Below are 14,297 nucleotides of genomic sequence, written 5' to 3' on the forward strand. Positions count from 1 at the left end.
TTAATTTTAGCGAAATATTTGCAGTTTTTCAATTTTTAAAAATAGTGACCATGAGTGACCATTTCTAAAAAAAATGCTATAAAATTGTCTAAGAGACATCGAAGATTGTACCTCTGGTTGCTGAGATACAGCGGCTTAAAGAAAAAGAAACACGAAAATTGAAGTTTTCTAAGTCTCACCCAAACAGCCCACCATTTTCTAATGACGATATCTCAGCAATTAATGGTCCGATTTTCAATGTTAATACATGAAACATTCGTGAAATTTTTCGATCTTTTCGAAAAAAATACTTTGAAATTTTTTAAATTAAGACTAACAGTTTAAAAGGGCCAAACATTGAATATTACGCCCATTTAAAATGCTAGTCTTTTTTTCCGTGTACCTATTTTTTCTCAAAAGTCCTCAACAATACCTACAACTTTGCCCAAGACACCAAATTGATAAGAAAATTCACTCAAAAGTTACAGCTGTTTGAATATTTACATACCATTTTTGTATGGACAGCTGCCAAAATTGTATGGAGACTTGTATGGGTGAACCAATGACCCCAAATAACTTATTTGGTCATAGGGAAGGCCCCCACAAAGTTTGAGTCAAATCCAAAAATACAAAAAATAAAAATGGTCGAAATCGGCCGATTTCGTAGAGAGTTGCTCATATATTCGAAAACTCAGATAAAACATAATTTTCAAAATGTTCAGTGGTTTGCAACCTTCTACAATGTTGTTTCTTGTCTTATTTTGCACATTTTGATGAGTAAATGACACATGAAACACATAATTTGAAAAGTTTTCTGAACCGTTAGTATAAAGTTTCCAATAAATAATAAAGGAATTTAAAACAAAAATATTAAAATATAGATATCTCAGAAATTTCCCGATGAAACATTTCGCTCTTAGAAGCATTGGAAAGCTGAGAAAATTTCCTATAAGACACATTTGAAAGTAGTGATGACTATTTTTTCCTGAAAAGTTTGTTCTAGAAAACACGCCGTGCTGTGTTTTCGCCCTACATCTACTAATTATCCGATAATTTTGGTAACATTTAACAATAGATTACAACTACAGCGAAAGCTCGTCCAAATCGCTTTAAGCACCACTAAATTAGTCAATTAGCCTTCGTACAACTATTACGAAAAAGGAGCCGTCCGAGCAATTCCACTTTGGCAGAAACAAACCCGCGCTCTCCTCCTCACTCCTCTCCCAGCAGGTCCTCTACGGATGATGCCGTTGAGCTGGCGGAAAGCCTAGAAGTCCCGCTCCGGACGTGTCCACCATCTCGGGGAAGGTACCGTAGCGATAGTTTGTCCTTTTTTTTGTTTGTTGTTGGGTGGATTCGGATATCGGGGTTTTAGTACAGACACGAACCAAACACACACACATGGACATGGACGGAAACGAGCGCAGACATGGAATTGAAAAAAAAGAGAGAGGTGGGACAAGACGATGTTTGGTTTGTGGTTAGAACGAGACAAGTAACTAGAGATAGTGGGGGCCATTACGTTCAAGCTGGTTTTAGTTACAAGTGCAACGCCATCTATTTTTCTAGCCCAGCAAATGTGTCTCTGCCGAATTGCTGTTAGTTTCGCTAGTGGCCAACAGATGGCATTTTTTTTTTCAAGAAGAGAGTCTGTGGATTTCTTTTCTGGTCTCTAAATTAGTATGCAATTGTGTGATTTAAGCAGGTAGTGTAAAATAAAAAATCTCAAAAATATCAGTTATGTACAGAAAGTTGGGTGCAATTGCGTTCAGTGAAGAAGCCTTCCCCCGGTATGATTTAGCACGATCGGCGAGTTGAGGAACTTTCCATCCTTGGTCCTGGTTAGGTAATTCGCGGGAGTTTTGCTAGATTTGGATGGTGATGAAAATTCAACAAAAAAAAAATGAGATGAAAGAAAACAAAAAGAACCAAACTACCAACAAAACTAAAATAAAATAAAAAAAAATCCCAAAAATCCAACTTTCATGCCTACACATTCTCAGTTTTCTAGCACTCTAGTGAGGTGTGGAGGAGTCACGAGCTCTAGAGAGTTTCAGTGGCGAGCTACTTTTTAGTTTAGGGAGAGAGGAGCTAGAAACCACACCACTGGCAACACTGCCGCTGCCGTTACTTACTTCCCCGTGGACGAACGCTTGCCACTCTTTACACAAACTGAATAGTAGTGTTGTACCCACACAAGAAACACACATAGAAGAATAGTACCAAGTTTTTTTTTGATTTTGATGGTGTTGTTGTTGTCGAAAGAAAGGAGGAAAAAAAGAAGAGTAATAAACGGAAGAAAAATAGTTTGTGAAAAAAATATTTCTTTGCAGTAAAGTTAAATTTAAACGGTATATTTTTATTTGTTTGGGGATCCTTGACCATTAACGAGAATAATGGGACAACTTGAATCGACTAATGAAACAGGCTATGGAAGTACTACGGCAGCTACGATGAACAATACTAAACAAATGATACAAATGGGCAATGAAGTTTTCCACCTACAACGAACAAAATAAAAGACAAAACATCAGTTCACACGTTCTACTTTGAAAATTGGAAAATGAAATTTTTATCTCTCCATTTCTCAGCAACAAATTTTTAAAAAGTTTTCGTTTGACACCTAAAAATGATTACACGGTCTAGACCCGATTATCCAAAGCCTCGATTATCTGATGTTTTGAGTATTCAAAAGTTTGTTTGAGACATCGGATAATCGAATCACGAAAAAAACGATTTTTTCGAATTCTTGTTTTTTGACATCAAATTTAAGTTCTGCGACCTCACTTAAGAGCGAGTTTTTCACCAATGTGTAACAGGTCGTATCGAGGTGCTCCGATTTGGATGAAACTTTCAGCGTTTGTTTGTCTATACATGAGATGAACTTTTGCCAAATATGAGCCCTCTACGACAAAGGGAAGTGGGGTAAAACGGGCCTTGAAGTTTGAGGTCGAAAAAACATAAAAAATCTTAAAATTGCTCGCATTTCCGTAAAACTTCATCAATTCCAACTCTCTTAGATGCATTCGAAAGGTCTTTTGAAGCACTTCAAAATGTGCTATAGACATCCAGGATTGGTTCGACTTTTTCTCTTAGCTTTTGCAAATTACTGTCAAAAATGGATTTTTTTAAAACCTTAATATCTTTTTGCAACAGCCTCCAACACCCATACTCCCATAGGTCAAAAGATAGGTAATTTCATGGACTATAAGCCTACGGTATTAACTTTTTGGCCAATCGCAGTTTTTCTCATAGTTTTTCTATTTTTCTAGAACAAACATTTTACAATGTTAGTTTTTGCCCTGTAGGCCAAAAAGACGGCACTTTTTGGTCTCAATTTTGTCATATTCGGAATACTTGGACAATTTCACGTAAGTTAGAAGTATTGGAGTTGTATATTTGATTGGAAAAATTGCCATTTAGAATGAATCAAAATAAATATTTTAATTTGTTGGATTAGGGGTAAAACAGGTTTTCGCCTACTTGATACAGCATTTGACGTATTGATCATAGGTTAAATAAGATCTATTTCTTTTTTCAAAAATTTTTTATTTCATTATTTTTTAAATCAAATTTACAACTTCAATACTTCTAACTAACGTGAAATTGTCCAAGTATTCCGAATATGACAAAATTGAGACCAACAAGTGCCGTCTTCTTGGCCTACACTGCCGTTTTACGGCGATATGATGTATACGCCATTGAGGTGATTTTGCTGTAGACACGATTTTCTGTTTTTGTTCATTTTTTCAATTTAAAAAGACTAATTTTAGGTCTGCTCTGTAGAAACTGTTAAAAAGTACAATAAAAATGTGGCCCCTACAAAATTTCTTGTTTTTTCCTATTCTCTTTTAAACCACAAACATCATTTGGCCGTAAAAATAGCAATAAAAAATCACTACTTTTCCTGCCCAATGATGTATGTATACATTGCTCGATCAAAGCTGGCTTTTTTTTGTGCCAGCTATTTTGATAGCTGAGTGGATCCCGTAATGCATTGTCCACGTGGATACTTTAAGGGGGAGGTATTAGGAGCGTTCATTTATTACGTAACGCAGTTGAGGGAGGGGGTCGGAGGCCGTGTTACGCTCCATACAAAATTTTTAAAATTTGTATGGAAATTTTGTTACGAGGGGGGGGGGTCTAAAAATCCGATTTTTTGCGTTACGTAATAAAATAACGCTCCCTTAGCGATTGTTTATGCTCCATAAACACATTTTTTGCATGAACAATTGTCAGCAAGGGAGGTGGGTGGGTCTAGAATTTTCAAAAAAGTGTCTACGTGGATGTGGATAAGGTGTCATCCATTAAGTACGTCACATTAAAATCAGCCAAAATTTACTCCACCCCCCTTTGTCACGATTTCCCTATGCTTGTAACACGCAACGTCACGCTTTCTCAAAACTCCCTCTTCCCTCAGAACGTGACGTACTTTATGGATGATGCCTAATGGACGTTCCCTTAAGAATTAAATCGAAATAATGTAATAAAATATTGTCCAATCTTGATTTGGTCCCAAAACCTCAAATCAACATTCAAACAGTATTGAATTTGACTTCTATCAATTCTCAATGTATACATACATCATGATGAGTAAAATTGGCGTATACATCATTGTTTGTTTGCTTAATAAAATGGGCCCAGAGCAGTTTTTTGAAAAATTCTTTCGTCAGGAGGTAGCTTTTAAGATTCTTTATCAGACTGTACAATAAAATTGAAAATGTCCAAAATGGCGTATACATCATATCGCCGTAAAACGGCAGTACAGGGCAAAAACTAACGTTGTAAAATGTTTGTTCTAGAAAAATAGAAAAACTATGAGAAAAACTGCAATTGGCCAAAAAGTTAATACCGTAGGCTTATAGTCCATGAAATTACCTATCTTTTGACCTATGAGAGTATGGGTGTTGGAGGCTGTTGCAAAAAGATATTAAGGTTTTAAAAAAAACCATTTTTGACAGTAATTTGCAAAAGCTAAGAGAAAAAGTCGAACCAATCCTGGATGTCTATGGCACATTTTAAAGTGCTCCAAAAGACCTTTCGAATGCATCTAAGAGAGTTGGAATTGATGAAGTTTTACGGAAATGCGAGCAATTTTAAGATTTTTTATGTTTTTTCGACCTCAAACTTCAAAGCCCGTTTTACCCTACTTCCCTTTGTCGTAGAGGGCTCATATTTGGCAAAAGTTCATCTCATGTATAGACAAACAAACGCTGAAAGTTTCATCCAAATCGGAGCACCTCGATACGACCTCTAGAACAAACCGAGCAATATTTACAAATACTGCCTCTTAAGTCAAATTTAAATAGTTGTTTGCCTATTAAACAGCAAAATGCTATTTTTTATTTATTTCGTCAACATCTTATCGGCCGCCATCTTGGATTTAAACATTCTAAATCACTTACGCGTATTTTAGGGGTCATACTGAAACTCAACAATAAAAAAATTGTGATTCGATTATCCGAAGTGTGTTTTTCCGAGGCCTGCGGATGATCGAGTCTGGACTGATATTTGAAAACGGTGCACTTAACCAAAATTTCAGAGAAATACGGGATTGCTTTGCTTTTTGGGCTCGTTTATACATATTTTGAACTTTTACGGAATTCCAATGTGTACATCACCGCAAAAACTTTTTTCCTCCCAAAAAAATTTGCATCAAATTTTTGAAATTTTTACTCAAACTTTGTGGGGGCCTTCCCTATGATCAAAGAAAATGTTTTGTGTCATTGGTAGTGCGTCCATCCCGGGAATTCCAGGGACGAAATTTCCGGGATTTTTCCAAAACCGGGAATTCCTGAATATCGGCATTTTTCATATTTTATCCCGAGAATTCCCGAAATTGAGAAAAAAAAAACTAATTTTGGTCTGGAAATTCCAGATATAGATGAACATTTGAATATTTAATAATCGATAATTATTATAAAGCATTCAAAATTTGTACTCGACATATATCAGCATTAATTTGGCACATTATGGAAAATTGTTAAAATTTTAGTTAAGAAATTCAAAAATTGCCTGGTGCTTTAAATATGTTCTGTTTGATTTTATATTCTTTTCAAAGACTGGGTACTAATTATTCTAAATTTAAAAAAAATATCATATTTAACTATTTTTCATTAAACACCGCCGCCTGGGGAAAATCAAGACTAATGTAACAAAGTAATACAACTGTCCAAGCATTTTGAAAATGTTTCGATTTGTATACTATACATGTTCAAACTTAGTAGTGATTTAAAGATAATTTGTAAAATATGTTTTAAATAAAACATGCAATTCTTAATTTATCTAAATTTTTTTATTAACTGATATCACTTTATTTGGTGTCGCGGCTTTTTTTTTTAATTTTAAAGAAATTTTTAAAACTTTTTCAAGTTATATCAAATATATTAAAATGAATTAAATACATTTTAAAAAGACTTATTTAATTTAAATCACATTGGTTTATTTGATAAATTTCATTTAAAAACCAAAGCAAAACAAAGAACAAAAATTAAATCATTTTTAATTTCTTTAAAGATGTCTAAAAACTGTTGATGGTAGATTATCACCAACTGATAGTATTGAGCTAATTCTTTGATTTTAAGCATAAAAACAACAACATATAAAACAAAAACATTGATTTTGGGACACTTTCAAAAATTTCCCGGGATTCAGAAAATATTTTTACCGTTTCCCGGGAAATTCAATACCCGAGAAAATTGGACGCCCTAGTCATTGGTTCACCCATACAAGTCTCCATACAAATTTGGTAGCTGCCCATACGAAAATATATTATTTTCGAGATTTTTTGATATATTTTCGGGGACAAAAACCCGCAACTTTTGAGCCATAGAGAAATATGGTCAAAAAATCTGACGCCGAATTATGATTTTTTGAAAAAAAAAAAATAGTGATTTCTAATCTAATCAGACCCTAGCGCAGCCAATCTTTCGTAGGGATCCTGGAGAGTGCCTTAAATTAGATGACGCCTAGCACTCTTCTTGTCATTTATTAAAATTTGTAGTGCGCCATTGCATTAGAATGCATTGCAACATCACAAAACGTTAAACCGGCCAGGCCTACTGCGTAAAGTTTACCGCAGAGATGATTCGTAGCATTGAATTGAGTTTGAGCACGGGGTGTTGTTTGAACACACACAACAATACAGTTCTGAATCTACAGGGGAGGAAGAAGCGTGGAGACACACCACCATACGCTCCGTGATTTGGTTGTATTCGTTGGGAGCACCATGCTAAGAAATTTTAGTGCTCCGGGACCCTCAAGGATGGGACACTGTATTTCCACAAATGCCCAGGACACTATTTGCCGTGGTTATAGTGCCACCACTCGCTCAATTTTTTTGAAAAAATAGTAATTTTTGAAAAAACGAAATTTTACGCCAAAAAAATGATCTCAACTTTTTAAGTAAATTGAATTTACAATCGAAAAGTACTTCACAGATATTTTGACAAAGGGCTCCGTTTTCAAGATATAGCCATCGAAAGTTTGATTTTAACGAAATATTAGCAGTTTTCGATTTTTAAAAATAGTGACCATAAGTAACCATTTCCAAAAAAAAAATTTAAGGTTCAGAAAATTTGCTTTAAAAAAAGAAACATGAAAATTGAAGCCTTACTCAAACAACCCACCATTTTTCAATGTCGATATCTCTGTAACTAATGGTGGTAATATTGAATTTTTGACCCTTTTAAAATGTTAGTCTTGATTCAAAAAAATTCTAAATATTGTTTTCGAAAAGATTGGAAAACTTCATGAATGTTTCATGTTGTAACATTGAAAATCATTTTTTTGCAGAATAAAAAACAAATGTCGAGAAAAGCATTTTGTTGGTAATATTTCAAAATGTTAGCATTTCAGCGGCCTACTAAGTTGTGAAGAGTTGTTAATATCACAAATTTACACATAATCGACGAAGATAGTAAAATGTCGTGCGCTTTTCTAATGTTTTTAAAACCGTTTTTCATTGATTTTGAGCCCGTTTTCAAATTGCTATGTTCAGGGTAGCCACTTGTCATTTGCGAATTTCCGACTATTCCAAACCTCAAATGATAAGAATTGTTCACACAAAAAATGATTGTGAAAACTGTTAATGAAAAAGAGAACATTTACCATCGAACATAATTTCTAGACACTTTTTTTAAACTATAAACTTAAAAATACATTTATAAACATCAAACAAAATAAAATCTCAAAATACATAAGATTTGATTTTAAATATTGACTTTTTGAATTATTAATTTTCAATGAATGCTTTCCCCCTAGAACAGCTTGAAATAACTTAATATCGATGGAAACATGCAAAAAAAAAAAGATTTACTTTTTAATTTTGTGTATTTTTTATATTTATTTCTTCAACTTTATTTCAATGAAAAATTCAGTTTAGAAAAAAAATCCCTCTAATTATTGCGCATTTTGCACTTTACTAGAGTCTTGCGCAGTTATTTTCATCACAGTAACTTTTTATCACAGTGATTTTTCATCACAGATGTGTCGTTTCCAAGGGTTGTCAAGGTATGTAAACTGTTTATGTTTTGATTTCTATTTTTGGAATGTCGGGCCATGTTACGAAAATTCTACTCATCCATTGTGTTTCAGGACCCAATCTGAAGAGGAACGGAACAGATTCATTGGAAGTGCAAGACAGTTTTGTGGGACTTAAGTGTGTGGAATAGTTGAACACTCAAAAAACTTCACTTTCTTGGCTTTTTAGCTTTGGCGATGGCGGGTTTTCCCAGCTGCGATCTCCAGTCTTTGTTGCCGGATGTAGCTTCTAAACTGCGGCCTTGAGGCTGTCTTCGGCTTAGACTTCCGTGCCGGATGTGGATGGACGACCAGCTGTTGAATTCGTTTCACGCAGAAATCTTCCTTCCTTGTTGAATCGGCAGCCCCAGCGTCTGATCCGAGCGTGCTGAGAGGGCGGGCGTGCCCTCCTTGGCGTTGGAGGCGAGTGGCTTCTGGGTATTCGTCCTTGACGTTGACGGCGCCATGAGGTGCTCTTATAACTAGGCTTAGTGATTTTTCACGCTCGAAAATTGCACATTTCACGGGGACCTCAATTTCACAACACCAATTTTCACGCAAATGTCGCGGAACGTGAAAAATTGTTAAAATAATACTGAAAATCTTATGTTTAAATCACAGAAACTGCTTTTTATTTCTCATTATCAAAAAAAAATCAAACCATCCACATTAACGACCCCCGGGTCTTTTGTGGTCTCTATTGCAAGTTTCTGCTCGAACCTAGAAGTCCGAAGGCTTGAATGGGGAGAGCACCCAAACCTCTTTTTACTCCAAGGAACCTTCCACCCCAGTGTTTGAACTGACGACCTTTGGATTGCGAGTCCAACCGCCGCCAGCGATTCCACCGGAGTAGGCTTGGTTTGGTGTGTTGTTTGTACTTATCTGCCCCTGATCGCATAAATGTCCCATATGCATTTTCATCTATTTCGAGTTATTGATGCAGTTTGGTTCAAAATTGTGTGCTCTTTCGAAAGGGCCTATAACATCCAGTACTTTGTTCAAGAAATCAGGAGGAAATCCAGTTTTTCGCGAGAATTTAACACGTAGCCTTATGTATGGCACAAACTTTAAATGCGTTTTTCTCAGCTTGCTGTTTTTGCATATGGGACATTTATGCGAACATGGGCAGTTATGACATGGAGACGACTCCTACACCTGGAATGACTTAACGGCCCAACAACCAAGGCCGGGACCGACATTTTACTTCCTCATCCGATGGAAGGTTGCAGCAGATGGGAATCGAACCCAGAAACATCCGCTTACAAAGCGGACAGCGTAACCATTCGGCCACGCACTGCCAGCATTTCTCATTATATATTATTGAAATAAACTAAATACAATTTCAAAAAATTTGAGCCACAAAAAAAAGTGTCACAAAATTTGCCAACTCGTTTTTGGATGGGCTCTATACATATTTTGAAACAGGGCATGCGTATTCTCATTTATTGAACTGCTTTTTTTAATTTTTTCATTGGCTAATAAAGCTTAAAAATTTCCCCGATTTGCTTCATTTTATTGATTTTCATATATCAAAGCAAGATTTAATAATCTTGTCCAGCCAAAATGAGTTAAATAATTTGAATTTTTGCGACATTTAGCACATTAAAAATAATGTTAAAGGTTATCATCTCCCTATTCAAATTTAAATTTTAAATCAATATGCAAAAATAAAATATTTGTAACGAAAACAAAATTTTTATTCAAAATGAAATTTTAGCAAGCTTTTTTTTTTTTAATTTTACGTGCTCTTGTTAGTGCTTTAGTTATTGAAATAATTGTTCCAAAATGGATTATGATGCAACACACAGCTGAAAGAAACTCCAAAACTCTGTTATGAATTGCAAAAGAACTTATTGTATCTTGATTATTCACAAATAAAACCAAATTGAATTGAAAAAAAAATCAAAATGAAAACAAAAACAGAAAGTAGAACTTTTTAAACTTTCACGGGAATTATCCACCTAAATAATCAAATATCGTTAAAATAAAACAAGACTCAGAAAAATCTGAAATGTTTAAAAAAGTTGATTTCAAAGATAAAAATACCCTTCATTTTCATTTGAATAAAACAAAGCTTGATTTTTTTAATTTCTTATGAAACTATACCTTTCAAATAAAATAGCAGTAAAATTTGTATTATAGCGAATGAAAATGTTACTAAACTAACCTAAACTAACCATCACAACGTCCTTCCTTAATCTGATACAAAGTGTTATACTACCAGGCTATCGTTTTCAATAAATTACAAATTACTAAACTTAGTAAGTTTAAAAAAAAAATATTTCAAAATTGGAACAATTCTTCAAATGGTTCATATCAAGTTTTTCAATTGTAAACTGATAGACTTAACTTAACTTGTCTGTTTTGATGAAATATTTATTATGTTGATATTTTGAAGAAAAAAAATTATTTGAGAAAATTGATAAATTTCACGAATTTTACGCCGTCCACGAGATCGTCAAAAATCACTAACCCTATGTTAGTAAAAACAAAGGTATTCACTCGCTTAATTCTATAGTATTTCATAAGATTATTTTTATTCTTATATGAGTTTGGTAAATCATTTTGAGAAAAATCGTACAGTTTCACACAAACAAAAAAATTCGCGGGATTTCGCGGAAAAAGCCAAATTTCACGGATTTCACGCTGTCCGCGAAATCGTGAAATTTCACTAACCCTACTTATAACGGTTGGATGTAGGCAAATGCCATACAGGACTTACACTGTCCAGGCCGATAAAACCGAAACGGACGCGCGCTCGCGAAATCTCCGGGTTCCATCTTTTGTGCGGTCATTGATGATCAACACACCGAGGATCACGTCTTATCCATTATGATACCAGGTTGGAGAAGTCCCCTCACTACTGCAGTATACTGATGTGAAGAGTTAAATGTAGTTCGTCATGGATTATGACCAACGGTTACAGGAAAATATGTATTTAAATCGGAAAAATAAAAGGAGAATGAATAAATTCCTGTTGGCAAAATCATTAAGTCTACTGAAAGTATTCCATAGATTGGCACAAAATTGGACATTAAAATATAAACGGTTCTTCTTCAGTACATTATATGATCTTTATAAAACATTTAAAACTGTCTAGGTAATTAAATTCATTTAGACAATTTACGAAACGATCAGAATTCAAATTTTAATAACTTCCGGTAATTGAATGTTCAGGCCAAAGGTTGAATATGGCATCAATTGAGCCTTTCTAGAAAAAAATATAAAAAAATAAAAGTAATCTCAAAAGTTCCAACTTCTAGAATCGAGCCAAGAACCTTTAACAGACCATCTCAATGACTTAACTGCCTCGGCCACCACAGCTTGGTGACTAGATTGGGGTCAGAAGTCGATGCATTGCTCTTGTTTTGTTTTGATGGTGTGATAGAAATTTAGTTTGCCAACTGTGATGAAAATAATCCCGCAGCACTCTACTGAGGTGCAAAGTGCGCAAAGTTGACAGTTCTCAGTCATGCAAGGCAGTGTGATGAAAAAATCTAGGCCTAGCACGATTGACACAAAACTCTAGAAATTGCTGCAAGGCGCAATAAAAGAGACTAATTCCTTGATGGCTAAAATTTAAAACCGTCTTAAATCTATTTAATCATTTTTAATTTTTTTTTTAAATTTTCATATGCTAGTCAAGTTTAGTAAAAAAAAAATAAAGAAAAACTAAATATGTTGATATGTTTTAAATTTCCGCTATTTTTGTTGACGTTTTCGCCATTTAAGCGGTATACGGACTTCGAAAGGAACCGGTCAAGAAAAAAATCAAATGGGCAGCAGTGGCAGCGAAAGCAAGCCAGAGAGGGTGAAGAAAAGCCCCAAGAAATCGTTCCCTCTCCTTTGTTCTGCTGTTCGTAAAGCTGTTTCTTGACCCCTTTCCTTCCGATCTGCGTACTAGCCCTTAAGAACAGCTGGGTCTACTATCTCGTTGTCGATATTGAAGAAACCGTCGAGAGCGGGAGGTATCAAATTATAGCTCGAAAAATAGAAGCATGCTTCTTGAAGGGACTGATTTTTTTTTGACAGCTGGAGAAATATTGCTATCGAGAAGATTGACAGCCAGAGAGTAGACTGTAACTCAAAATGTTAGCACTTGAGCGTGTTAATTAGTGTGGAAGAGTTGTTTATAACACAAGGTCACACATCAAACACAAAAACTGCTTTTAGCAGGATCCAGATCAAAAGTGCTCATTTTATTCACGATTTTACGCAAAAAACACATTTAAAAAAAAACTCTTGTCCGGAACGGTTGCTTAAATTTGAAGCTCGCCACGTTTCAAAAGAAAGGTACTTAGTTGGGTTTGGTGACATTTCATATACATAAACATAAACAAACACTTACAGATAAAATTAAAACAATGTTTGCTTAATCGAAGGTCTTTGGCCAAAGCAAAAAAATCTATGATTTTTCAGTATGTTTTACGTGAAATATCCAAAAATGGATACCACATTCTACCCATTCTATTCCACTCGAGTTCAGTACTTTTATCACATGGAACGTTTAACTTAACTACTGCGTAATTTGACTTTTACTGCAGTCATTCAGAATTCATAATATTTAAAAAAAATATAAATAAAAATGTATGTATTATTGTTTTATCTGTGCGTAGTTTACGCGCGATATAAAACTCATCCCCCAAAATGGCCGCCATTACACTATGGGCCATCTCCATACAAACAGGCGGCCAAATTATTTTTTTGCTTTTTAAATGTTTTTTCATACAAATTTGGGTAATTGTATGGTATTGAAATGATATACGTCGATTTTTATGACTTTTCATGTTTTTCAATAGTTGATTGTTTATAATAAATAGTCTTTTCATACATTTGCAAGTGCAACAGAATTGCATATATATTGTATTGCAAGTTTACATTATTAAATTATGGATAAGCTAATACACCCCTACTTTAAGGACACAACCCCTCCCTCCTCTTTCTTTCACCCCCCCCCCTCTCCTCCTTCCCTCCAACAAAATGTTGTTAAGCGTAATAAATTCATTTTAAGTCAAATATTTATTCTTTACTGCTGTGTGTTTCTTTTTGTGAGTCCATGCCATATAACTTGAGACCCCCCCCCACCCTTACGGGCATAAATTGCGAAAATTTTAATTGTTAAATCAAATAACAGAAAAAATAATTTTATTCAAAATATTAATTATGAAGTAAAACGATAAAATACAAACCATATTCTTAAAATTCATTTGATTATAGAGTTTGTGACAGCTTCAGGATATGTTAAAGGTACTTTTATGATGTTTTGTACTAACCAACATAGAACTTAAATGTGGATCAGTTTCATGGATTGATCGCAGAAATTCATCATGCTAAGTCAACATTTTGATGAATACTTTTTCCGGTATCAAACTGAGATTCTCCAGTTTCGCTTGAGAAACTTCGGTACGAATACCTTATTTTGACTAAGGTACTCAATTTTAAATGTAGGCAACAGAAAATTCCAATAAAGTAATTTCGAACTTCTTGATACCAGGTATTGATTTTTGAAGCGCCGATGCCCACGAAGTAGGTCGCAAAGCAAGTGAAATAAACGGGCGCATATGTAGATTGCAGCAAATTTTGATAAAACGTTAATGTTCAAAATGGCATATCTCCGAAAACGCAAAAAATCGCAGGCTGGAAATTTCAGCAATGTTAGATTATAATCCAATCTTTCAAGTGATCTTAGTTTCATGTTTAGCATCGGTTAGCAAAAAAAGTACTCGATTAAAAAACATAAAAAAATATGTTTTGTCAAAAAAATGCTCCAGTTATACGATGAAAACTTCAGTTTTTGG

General features: G+C 34.6%; 1 protein-coding gene across 1 annotated transcript in view; it reads right to left on the reverse strand.

Annotated features, from left to right (window-relative positions):
* Positions 1 to 1,672: 1,672 nt before the first annotated feature.
* The window catches only part of LOC6035057 (transmembrane protein 245), a 31,191-nt gene continuing 18,566 nt past the window's right edge, over positions 1,673 to 14,297 (reverse strand). The window contains 1 exon segment of the mRNA XM_001845242.2: positions 1,673 to 1,844. Coding sequence (XP_001845294.2) covers positions 1,748 to 1,844 — 97 coding nt within the window. The 3' untranslated portion in view covers positions 1,673 to 1,747.

This window comes from Culex quinquefasciatus, chromosome 1 (assembly GCF_015732765.1).
Source record: "Culex quinquefasciatus strain JHB chromosome 1, VPISU_Cqui_1.0_pri_paternal, whole genome shotgun sequence".
Classification (NCBI taxonomy): Eukaryota; Metazoa; Arthropoda; class Insecta; order Diptera; family Culicidae; genus Culex; species Culex quinquefasciatus.